This window comes from Sceloporus occidentalis, unplaced genomic scaffold (genome assembly GCF_023333645.1).
Source record: "Sceloporus occidentalis isolate IW3139 unplaced genomic scaffold, rSceOcc1.0.p SCAF_135, whole genome shotgun sequence".
Lineage (NCBI taxonomy): Eukaryota > Metazoa > Chordata > Lepidosauria > Squamata > Phrynosomatidae > Sceloporus > Sceloporus occidentalis.
Genome location: NW_028317115.1, coordinates 207,400 through 219,755, shown reverse-complemented (window position 1 = coordinate 219,755; position 12,356 = coordinate 207,400). Strand labels below are relative to the sequence as shown.

The following is a 12,356-nucleotide window of genomic DNA, read 5'->3' as shown; positions in this document are numbered from 1 at the left end:
ATGAAATGTCTTAGGGCACCCGAAAAATAGGTCAGCGCTTTTCTCTAAAAAATAAATCCCTTTCTGTATGGAAAATGTGTGAGGAGAACTGGTGCTTTTTTGGGAAAAGTCACAATGGCTCGTGCATCTCTTGGGATAAGAAATACTGTGGATTGGAAAAGGAAAATTAGGAACCACGAGAGGTTTTTACACTCGGTACATGTTACTTACAGCCCAAATGGTGAATTCCTGCAAAAGCAAAGGTGGTCAAAAAAAGGAAAGAAAAATAGGATTTTAACAGACTATCAAAGAATCCCTGACTGGTTTTCTACGGGAAAAGGTAGAGAGCTACTGGAAATATGATATGAACAATGACTACTGAACACCAACATTTAATAACAGCAAATATTGAATGGCGTACAGACTTGGCGAGGGAGTACCGGTCAAATGGCCTAGGGTTAAAAAAAAAACTAAAATAAAGTTAATGCACAAAAGGTACGACAAAGACAGGGTACAGAAAGGATGCAATCATGGTGGGAATTACGCTACACAACCTGGTTACATATTACAGTTATGGTGACCACCATATTGTTCTATGGTTCTTCTACTCTCGGCTTCATCCTAAACATTGCTTGTGACATTGATTACTAATTGTGTAACATGGATTAGGGGTGCTTAATGTGAAATTTTTTAAAGTGTTATCACATTAGGAAAACGTTTTGGCTGAAAAACATAAAAGTAAGTCTTTTATGATAATTTGCATCTGTGGCCATACGTGCTTCCCGAACTGAGACCCACCGCCCATGCCTTGTCTTCCCGTTCCTCATTACCTGACCATTATATGAATGTTATGGTGAACAGAGCTGTGTAAGAAAATAAAACCAGCAGTGTGCGGAAAATGTCCGCATGCTACTGAGCACATAAAACACGTGAAGAGGATTTCGAGGTTTGAAAGCTGCACTTGACCTGCGTTCACTCTGCCTTCAATGCACCTTTATGTTTGCTCAGTCTGGTGTAGAAAATGATTTCAGAGGCCAGGCTAACTAGGTTTCGGCACTGTGAGAATGACGAGGCGTCGTTTACGAAATGCTTATACCTAATCCCGTTTCACCTCTCTGATTAACCAAACCGGTCTGCAAAACATATCCACCGAAGGGCTGGTGCATGTACGTGCAAGAGTTAATCTTTGTGTTTTAAATCGATGGAAAACATGGCTTTTCTCTCCTAGATTTCCTATAATACTATTTTTATATTGGGACAAGAACAAAATGAAGTTTAAAAAAACCCCAAACATTTATCTTTAGATTTGTAAAGGTTTCTTTTAAGATAATCAGATTTGTCAGACAGAAGATGGGTCAGATGTGTGCTGAGCAACAATAAGAATAAATTGAATGTATATTATATTTTATTTCTACTTTCAGTGGAATTTTTTTAAAAACAGAAAATATAATGTTTTAACCAAAAACCTATATCTTAACTACGATGTTCCAGCAATGGGTCATTTCGATTAAAATAATGATGTCATTTTTGTATTAAAATGGATTGAAGAATTACAGAGGCTACAAATATAACTTTCTTTCCATAGAAACCTATAATTTGAGGGCAGATAAGAACTTTTACTACAGTAACTCCCTCTGCTAGACAATATGTGTCTCTCAATCGTAACTAATGTAAAACATTTTCAAGATGGAACGTTTCTCCGGCAGGAATTAACAGAAGAAATAACAGATTTAGAACTTGGGGAAAACAACCTCAAAACAATAAATTACGCAATCCTTAACTTTTTTTTTTTATTGCATCATTTTAAACAAAGGAGAAATTCCATGCAGCCGAGAAATGTCGCATGCATTATTTCCTACAGGAGAGGGATACACTGCAAATGGGTTGGAAATCCCATTCTGAATCAGAACGTACCTGGGATGAAATACTGCTCTTTAGCTAAATATGAACAATGAACAAGAGAAGAAGAAGAATGAGCAAAAAGAATGAAAGAGGTGTCTGCGTTGCATCGAATGCTCATGTCACTCGTTTCCAAATCATTGCTGGTGATTTTTACAGTGTTAATTCAAATGAATTATAAAACACTGGAGGCTATTTTATCCCTAAGGGTATTATAAATTACCCACCAAAAAAACATATATAACTTCTCACCAATGGTGGTATAATAATCCCTTGCATCTGGTTATAAATTAATATGAGATACAGACAATAAACAGTTCTCTACTGGTAGTTAAAACCCTGTTTGAGGAACCAATAAAATGCACGCAACAGCTGGACGCCATATGATGGAGATTCAGTAGAGAAAATCAGAAGCCGTGGAAAGCGAGTGTTGGCTTATAAGGCAAAAAAGTCAGCTTTTGGGTCACAATTTGGCATTCAGTGGGGAAGCATTTCTCTATGTCACAAAAAAAATGTAACTTCTTCATCTACTTCTCAAATCCTTTTTTGCGTTGGGTTCCATCAGCTTCGTATATATATATATCTTTTGGACGTACATTGTGATCAAAAAGGTTTAACCTTATCTATATTGATCATACACTTTGCCTCCCTTGATATCTTCGTCTTTTGTCAAAAAGAAAGGCAACAAAAGAAAGGTTTAATGATGTTCAATAAATCAGAAGAAAGAGAGACAGCTGCTTTGTTGTTCTATCTCAGACCACTGTTTTTTGGCAACTAAAGAAGGAAAAATGTAGCTGAACTAAGCAAATTACCTGAACAGCGGAATTTCTTGCTTTTGATCTGCCCGAGCCTTTTGTTTGCCAGTCGGCGGGGGCTGGTGCAACGGGCACCGCTGGTCTCAATAGGGTTTGTATGAAGATAATCCGCCAACCACTTCAGATGGCAGTCACAGATAAACGGGTTCTGAGCCAAATGCCTTTCAGAAGTGAATGAAAATTATTTAACATGTTATTCTCGATTGACCTGGCATTTGTCTTCATGAAAGCAAAAGAATAAGCAGATTATATATAAAAACAACCCCCGCGTCCCTTATACATACAGATCCTTCCGACATTATGACAATACTTACAGCGTCTGAATAGCCCGGAGCGGTGCAAATGTGCCTTTGGCAATGGTTTGAAGTTTGTTGTCATATAATGAAAGAAGGTTCAGGTTGTGTAGATCCTGGAAAGCTCCGACTCGCAAACAATTTATCTTGTTGGCATTAAGTAATCTGTTGAACCACACATAATATGAGTTACAAAAAGTTGGCTCATGTTCATTCAACTCTAAAAGTTTGAATGACAAAATCTTTGTTTTCTTAAAGCCGCGGCGAACCGTCCTGCTCCGGCAATGAAAAGCGGAGCTTTGGGAAGTTCATGAAATGTTTATATTTTGGGTTGTAGAAGTTCCCATGACATTTTCACCTACAAAACGGTGACAAGGGACGTGAACACTCTTTCTGCCAGAATGCAGCGCCCTAAGAAATATTGGAAATTATCTATATTGATGTTATATTTGACACATTTGAAGGTTTCAAATATCTTCCTTTTTTGGCCTTCTTTAAATTCTCTTAAATCCTTCTAAAGCCATGGTCTCCACAGCCGAACACAATATTCCTGATAAGGTCTCAGCAGTCACATATTAAATAACTACTTAATACTTTTTTCTATAATTGATAAGCGAGGTTACAAGTAATTAAAGGTTTGATTACAGAATATATTTGTGAATGGAAGAAAAGTTTGAAAAATATCTCATTGAAATAGTTCCTCTTTGATACGGCTTTCGCAATTTTTGAGTAACTTTATTGTTACTACTTTAAAAAATGAAAAACTACTTAAAAATGCAAAACATTACTGGTGTTAGCAGGTGCTGAAAAGGTGTCACAAACGATGGAGACTGTACAGACCACATATTTAAGATTAAATGGCATCTCTAAGTAACTCCCAACTTGTGTAGTAAAAAGATATTGAAACATTATGTTCCTAACTTCTCTCTTATCAATCTGACTCAACTATACATTTCACAATTTGTGGTTTGTGTTAGTTTCAAATTGGGTGAGCACACAAAAGATATGCAATGGGAAAGAATTGGATAAAACAAATCTCTAATCAAAGTTCTATCTTGAGTTAGGATTCATTTACATCAGAATTCTGAAACTACATTGAGAAACAAAACATAAATACTCACAAAAGTTGTAATGAAAAAAGCCCATCAAAAACATTTTGGGGTAGCTCAGTGATTTTATTTCCATAAAGAACGCTGGAATTAAATATAGAGAAACATAGGTAAATTAGACACATTATGATTATCGTTATCTTTTATTTATATAGCGACAACAATTTACACAGCGCTTAATACAATACATATATTCAAGGGTACGACAAGACGAGAATTATGTTTTCCCAAATAATTATACTACTTATTTCATTAAAAAAAATATCCAACCGTCGGCATGATTTAACATAAAGGAAACATATGAAATATACCAGTAGTATGTTATTTAAATGTAATAAAATATCCACCAGCAGTATACATGGTTATGAGAACAGAAATTATGAATAAAAAAGTGGTCTTGTCACCATAGCACCAATTCAATTGCCCAGTCAGCAGCATGCTCTGGATCTAAATTTATGTTCTCGTTTATATATATATTTTCCTGTTTTACCCCTGATCCGTGGCTTTGTACCATCAAAAACATTTAACTTGTTAACTATGAAGCAACTTCCAGCTTTGCCTAAATACTGAAGTCTCTAATATGTGGATCTAAAATGAAAATAGATTTTAGAACACCCCATATTGTTGCATAAACAATAACCCTTTACCATTAACTGGGTAGAGCCTATACCTCTTCCCAGTATAGGCAGACTGGTGGTTGCTTAAAATGGCTTATTCTGCAACTTATTAAAGTGTCCCTTTACATTCACCATAATGAACTTGGTCTATAACAAGAAGTGGACAAGTCTTCTCTTTTTTTCTGAAAACTTGACTAGATTCACCCGCAAACATACATTAAACACACACAGAGTGTGCTTTTTCCAATGGAATATGTTATTGCATTACATTTATGTTTGCCACCTAGGTATTTTACAAGAACAAATAGCATGTTGAGAATACATTGTTATAACTGTAAGTATTATGGCATCAATAAACCAATGAGTGGCTTTGTAGGCAACCAAGCGCTTAGGAGTGATTTATAATCTCCAATGTCTTCAGTCTGCTCTGACAGTTGATACCCCGTATTTACTTTTATGACACTGACAGTTCTGTCTTTGTTTTATAGCCAACGGATGGCGCGGTAATTCAGATCAGAAGGAATTTTATTGCAAAACCTAGAAGGCTGATCTCTGTCAAGCAACATAAAGATGGAATTTTGACTCTCCTTTGAGAGGCATTTGTACTTACAGAGAGTTGAGTGAACGCAGGCCTTGGAAAGCATCTGGGGCTATTTCGGATATCTGGTTGTTGCTTAAATCACTGGAATTAGAAACAGTTTTATGACCACATAATAGCATTCCTTAAAGTAGTTTTGAATGATGATGAGTGTAATATGGTAGAAACCTTTTTATGATGTACTCCATATAACCCTTAAAGCAAACTTGTTCAGTCTAACTTTGTTATGAGTATAGATTATGAACAACAATTTAAGCCGTGAAGCATAAAAAAATAATATATTCAAATGTTTACATTTTTTATTAACAATTTTGCTACTGATAATATGTCATCATTAAAATTTTAGAACAGTGGCAATTTAATTTAAGTAGATGCACCAAATCTGTTTCGATGATCAGAAGTTGCGATGGGGTGCATTTAATTTAATATTCAATTTGTTAATTGCCCTTATAAAGGAATCTGGTTCCTCTGACGCCAAAGTTATGAATGATTAACAAAAGTAAAGACCTATAACCTCTGCATTTGGGACAATATTTGTGAATCGCTCATCTGTGAGAATGTTGTAGATACTCATGACCTCTTTTAAAATGCTCATTCCAAGTGAGTTCTTACTTACATTCTTCTAAGTTTTTTATACGGTGAGAAGGCCCCTGGTGGTATGACCTTGATTGAATTTTGCTCCAGTCGCCTGCAAAAGAAAATAACAGCTATAAACCATGCAATTAATTGAAATGCTTGAATGTTAAACGATATATTAGGGGGGAAAATGGTGTGTTAATGGCCCCGCTGGTTATAGCCGCATCTACTCCTTTTACATTTTGAAAATGATTTTAAATTAGATTTAAAATAAAAAGAATAAAAAAAAATGGCCAAATTTAACAGTAAAATCTAACGATTACACTGATATAAGAAAACTGCCTCGAAGCTTCCATAGGTTTGTCTTCAATAATCAATTAGCCATCTCCGTGATATGTGCATTCCAATAAAACACATGATATTTTAAAATATAGCTTGGCACCTCCATCTGTACAAAGTTATCAACCATGCATTGATTGAAGCTGGAACTCATTAAATTATTTCTCAGAAAAAAAACCTATTAAAATATATATATAAATACAGCTGATCAATAAAACACATTGCTCTCTGCGTGATATGAAACGGTTAAGAACTTAAATCAAACCTTTAATTTAAAGTGCTTGAATAGTTTAATGGTTTCTGGTATGAAATAATGATTTGGTACGTACAAAATTATTTATGAGTCGTTTATTTGGCATTAGGATGTTGAATAATAATAATAATAATAATAATAATATATTAATAATAATATAATAATAAATTGAAAATTGTCCTAAGGACCTTAATGTTTGATCATCTGTTAGTTCTGTTGGCCTGGCACATTTCTCCTTAGAAAATCATCTCGGCACAACCTCATGAGAACCTAAATCCAGTACGGCGATAATCTATCCTGATCCATTTCTACTGTTGTAATATACCTCTTACGGCCCCAGGTGCTGCCTTTGAGAAATCAACATCAGGTACTAACCTGGCACAGCTGCTGCAGTGCAATAACCATAGAGATCTTAATTGTATTTGTTTTGGTGGAATTCTTCTTTTTTTTACTTAAAACACATTTTACATTTGAAAAAAGGGACCAAAGCAAAAATAGAAAACATAAATGATTGTTTAGCTTTCTATTTTTTACTCTAATTTTATTTTCCAGATTGTTATTTTATTTGAAAGGAGCCATTTTTATTTCCGGATTCCGCTTTTACGTGAAACAGATGAATTGCATTTCACAATTTTTCCATTTGTCATCATAGTTTCTATATTACATTGCAGAAAAAAATTGAAAAAAAAATCCGTTTTATTATGTAGTGCCCAAGGGGATGTGGTACAAAGCCATGGCTTTTCCCCTATATTCTATAAAATAGTCAAAATTGTTAACTGTTGCAGTATTTCACCTTCTAAGAATCCATATAGTTGATTCAGAAGAAAGGAAATCTTCCTTGACTCCAAGGAAGGTTGTTTCCCTGGTAAACAATTAAACGTTCGTAGATTGTTTCTTGACTTCATAAATTAAAGTACGTTCCGGAAGGAAGAAGGTCCTGTGTTATCTTGAATGACGGATATACAGAATTACCCCGCTTTCCAAAAGTGGAGCGTTCCTATGAAACATTTTATGAGCCGAAATAGCGTAAATAGCGTAAAGCGGATAAACAGTGAAAGCTATTTTTGCTTTACAAATCCTCTTCGGATTTCCTTGGGTTACTGAAAACAGGTGCTAATGTTTCGTAAAAGCGAAAAGCAGGAGATACCTGCACATGGTAGGAGACACCTGCCTCGTGGATGTGACAAAAAGCAGGATACAGTCTTAAAGCTGTCCTCGATTTTTTTTTCTTTACAAGCCTGTTAGGCCTCTGACACTGACAATAAATGAACAAAATCTCAAAATAGCAAACCCAGAAGAGGAGATGGATGGTGATTCTTGGGCCTTGCTGTTCGTAGCTATAAAACTGATTTAGACAGCTCATTTTTATATTCCCCATATGCTTTTAAAAGTAAAGGCAATAAAAGCTGTCAAAGAGCAAGATACAGATTTCACAGCGGACACAGAAAAGTTCTAAAAAAAATAAATAAAAACAAGTGGACATTTCTGGGACCTGGGAGTCTTCTGAGCCTGCTAGGGTTAAAAATATATTGAGGTGATCCTGCATACATTAGAGGATACCGTCCTTTAGTTTATGGGAAGTAAAACACACTTCAATGTTTTTTGTTCATTGTCTAGACCGCTCCATGACACTAACTTCTCTCCATCACCCTTGCCACGATCAAATATTCTTCATCCAAGCAGTCCCTCTCCTTCTGTCTCATTACCTAAACCTTCTAATAGATTGTAAGCTCACAAGAGCAAGGCTCTCTCCTCCTTCTGTAGCCATATGTCTTTACTTGTGTACATTTTGTATATAGTTATTGTTCATTTTACATTATCCCCCCATTGTAATTGCACAACAATCTGATGGTGATCTATAAATAACATATAATAAATAACAATATATAATGATCCCTTGAACTGATACACAATGAAAAAAAGTTCTTCTGATTATGACCAAGAAACGTGCTTCATAGCATATACAATTAGTGCATTATTTTAAAAAAATTATACCTTATTATTATTGTAACCATGAAAATCTATACCCAAAATATCAAATTCGGTTTTATTTTCCTACATATCAACCGCAAAGCTCTGCACTGTGTCTAGACCTCACTGTGCACGGGGAAAGGAGATATAAAAGTCAGTGTGATGGGGATTTTATTAGGTATTATGTATCATTGTTCTGACAAGGCATTGAGAATGCTAAAACATGTCTGTTATGGGGAAATAAGAAAATAAATTGTAATACCGTATAAAATAATTCTAGCAGTAAGTGACAATTTCAAATGGATTTAAAAAAAAATATTTTTTCATAATCTGTGTTGTTATTTTGCTGCTATAAAACCAGAAAGTTACATGGAAAAATCAAAGTAAGAGTGACCTTTAAAAATGTGTACAACTAAGCTGTAAAACGCAAGAGAAGCCTACTATAGAATATGAATATATAGGGGCAATAGAGGGATGTCCTGTATGGTAGGTTAGGAATGGCCTGTATGGTACGTTAGGGATGGCCTGTATGGTAGGTTAGGGATGGCCTGTATGGTAGGTTAGGGATGGCCTGTATGGTAGGTTGGGGATGGCCTGTATGGTAGGTTAGGGATGGCCTGTATGGTAGGTTAGGGGTGGCCTGTATGGTAGGTTAGGGATGGCCTGTCTTGTATGTTAGGTTTGGAATTGCCTGTATGGTAGGTTAGGGGTGGCCTGTATGGTAGGTTAGGGGGTGGCCTGTATGGTAGGTTAGGGGTGGCCTGTATGGTAGGTTAGGGATGGCCTGTATGGTAGGTTAGGGATGGCCTGTATGGTAGGTTAGGGATGGCCTGTATGGTAGGTTAGGGGTGGCCTGTATGGTAGGTTAGGGATGGCCTGTCTTGTATGTTAGGTTTGGAATTGCCTGTATGGTAGGTTAGGGGTGGCCTGTATGGTAGGTTAGGGGGTGGCCTGTATGGTAGGTTAGGGGTGGCCTGTATGGTAGGTTAGGGATGGCCTGTATGGTAGGTTAGGGATGGCCTGTATGGTAGGTTAAGGGTGGCCTGTATGGTAGGTTAAGGGTGGCCTGTATGCTAGGTTAGTTATGGCCTGTATGGTAGGTTAGTGATCTAGCTTTGAATCGATACTACATGCATTCCTATAGGCATTAGCAAAATTGTATTATCGTCTCTGGTGTCAAAAACATCTTCAACATTTCAGTGCACAAGAGACCTCTGTGAAGGTCTTGATAAAGGAACTTTGTTGGCCTAGAGATTCATGGCTACTAATAAATATGTTCTTTTTCTGGACAGACCTGTGATTTATTACTTGAAGCTTAAGGTAGGAACATGGCTCTTACATTCTGATCTCATGCGCCCTTTAAGATTTACGACAACTGCAATAAACAGCAAGAAACACAACTGATGGTAACTCTGCAGTTCTCCCAAGTCCCTGTAATATTGAGTGGGGATTTGATATAAGTTATTCTTTTATTTATAGCCACCCACTTTCCAAAATATCTCACAATCTAGCTCTGAGAACATAAAATAAAATTCAGCACCGAACTTCCTCACAGGAGAAAACAAAAAGCTGGAGGAGGTTACTATTTTCCGTATGGACTTGTAATTCATCTGAAAAAACCACTGTGTTTTAAAATTATTTTGTCATCTTGTAAACAGGGGGCATTATTAATCTATTTCTTATATTTAATCATATTTATTCTAGAACACTGTCATGCAAAACAAAGCAGGCATTGCAAGATATAGAGGAGTACATCAAGAATCATCAATAGATCAGTAGTAAACGATGTGAGATTTGGAGCTTTCAGATGTTGTTCTAGTTTGGGGGGATGAAACATTCCGCTTAAAGGCCACCATATTAAATATTTAATGCATTCGCTTCTGATCATGTTGTTTCCTCTGTCTATAGACTGAATGCTCTGAGCTTGTCATTGTTCCTATAAAATGCATATTGCATCCTTTGTCTGTACGGTAGGATGAGCCATCGGTTAAGATAAAGCAAAGCTGAAGATTCAACTATGATCCTTGTATTACTGCTATAGAAACGGAATCTTGTAACCCGATGAAAAGCTATACAACATGAAATTAATATAGTAAAGTTTTTGCCAGGGACCTACACATTCTAAGACAGCGTTTAGTTTCATAGCACGCCACTTACTAAAACAAGCAAAATAAAGGTACCGGGAAAGTGAGTTATATCTTACATTTCTGTTATGGTCTCTGGCAGGTTGGTGGGAATCTCCGTTAAGCCTTTTCCACGACAGTCTACAATGTTGTTGCTACATGTGCAAGCAACTGGACAATGCAAGACGCTGCATGAGGGGACGCTAAACGACTGCTGACCTGAAACAGAAAATGGAGTACAGTGAGTTTAAGGGACCTCATAGCCATAACCAAACCCCAGCGCCAGTTATCCTCATATGGAACTGTATATCGATGTCCATGTGTGTGCCAGAGAAATGTCGAAGTTTGACATGCGTTCATAACACGTTCATAGCAGAATTTGCTGAGAAATAATGGTCACCATCATGTTGTCAATACAAAGCTCCCTGACCCAGCTATATATATCACTAATGAAGTGAATGGGTCCATTTACACTAGTGCACCCTTAGAAGTGAATATAGCTTACCTATATATATATATATATATATATACACACACGTACATGTTTATTATACATTTATATTGTATAGACAAGAATACATTTCCTTTTCGCTACAATATATGTGCGGTAAAGTGTTTTTACATAATCTACGCTCTAGAGATAAAACACACTTGCCTTCATCCTCATCTGTCAGTTATAAAAAGCAAGGAAGGAAAAGTAGAGAAAGAAAACCCAGTTAGTAAAGATCTTAGTCTGTGAGTTAAATGTGATAAAATGCGACATATTGTATGTCAACACCTCTTTTTTATCTTAGTATTAAAATATTTCAACAAGTAGAGCGCTAATAGAAACAAAGTGGCTGAACGAGCCTGTCACCAGACCAGGATTCCTGCTGCCTGTATATTGAATTTAGCTTTACGTGAACCCTAAGGCTTTTTTAGTCTTTCAAACTGTAATCATCTTCATTGAACAGAGTTGGATAGTATTGTTTCATTGAGTACTTCTCTAAGTCGTAAGTAAGAAAACGTATCTCTATTCGAAAGAGTTCAAGGGAAACCTTATTGGTTACTTCAGCCGAATCATTTGTTCGTTATAATGTGCTTAATTATCAAATACTGTCACAACTAAAAACAAAACAATAAAAGGGATCTTGTTTGATTCTAAAAGTAACTGAATATCGACATATCTAGACTTCCAATTTAAGATCAAAGCAGACATTCATGATATTCCCCCACGTCCTTACCGTTACAGATAAATTCACGTTTTTGAACTTCGGCGACATTATGTCCTCTCAGGTGGGTGGGTGCCATGCACTGAGTATAAAGCCCAACTCGGGGTCTCTGTCGTAGCCAGTCGGACAGCCATGACAGGTTGCAGTCACAATACAAGTTGTTGGAATGAAGCCGGCTATGGGAACAAAAAATGTGTCCGCTATTAATTATTTTAATCATTTTAATATTCTGTTGTGAAATATGTAAACTTTCACAGCAATCAAAGGGTTAACTGTATATATATATATATATATATATATATATTTAATAACTAAAAATATAAAATGTATATTATTACTTTCAGAACTAAAACTCCTTTACTGCATTTGTTTTTTGGTCTGTTTATGAACTTCTCTCTAGCAGATTCTGTGAAATCTAATTTATATCTGGGGGGGGGGGCAGAAAGCCACGTTTGCCAACATCAAAAAAAGCAATTGCTACAGTTTCATGCTTATTTCTTTACAGTTGTCTCCAAAAAAAAACAAAAAAAACACGAGAGCTTGAAAAACAGTTGTTGAATTTTGTAGCAAAAA

The 12,356-nt window shown here is 36.1% G+C and overlaps 1 protein-coding gene across 4 annotated transcripts in view; it reads right to left on the bottom strand.

The window, feature by feature from the left end:
- LOC149281319 (slit homolog 2 protein-like) overlaps nucleotides 1–12,356 on the bottom strand; it is a 146,592-nt gene that overhangs the window by 25,826 nt on the left and 108,410 nt on the right. The window contains exons 8-16 of one of the 4 annotated variants that reach the window (XM_089499425.1): nucleotides 11,796–11,959; nucleotides 10,653–10,791; nucleotides 5,927–5,998; nucleotides 5,323–5,394; nucleotides 4,108–4,179; nucleotides 3,008–3,151; nucleotides 2,691–2,854; nucleotides 1,894–1,917; nucleotides 211–228 (exon numbers count right to left, since the gene is read on the bottom strand). In XM_089499425.1, coding sequence (XP_089355551.1) covers nucleotides 211–228; nucleotides 1,894–1,917; nucleotides 2,691–2,854; nucleotides 3,008–3,151; nucleotides 4,108–4,179; nucleotides 5,323–5,394; nucleotides 5,927–5,998; nucleotides 10,653–10,791; nucleotides 11,796–11,959 — 869 coding nt within the window. Of the gene's footprint in view, nucleotides 1–210; nucleotides 229–1,893; nucleotides 1,918–2,690; nucleotides 2,855–3,007; nucleotides 3,152–4,107; nucleotides 4,180–5,322; nucleotides 5,395–5,926; nucleotides 5,999–10,652; nucleotides 10,792–11,227; nucleotides 11,240–11,795; nucleotides 11,960–12,356 lie in introns of all 4 variants that reach the window. The other 3 variants (XM_089499423.1, XM_089499422.1, XM_089499421.1) reach the window with 3 other exon arrangements.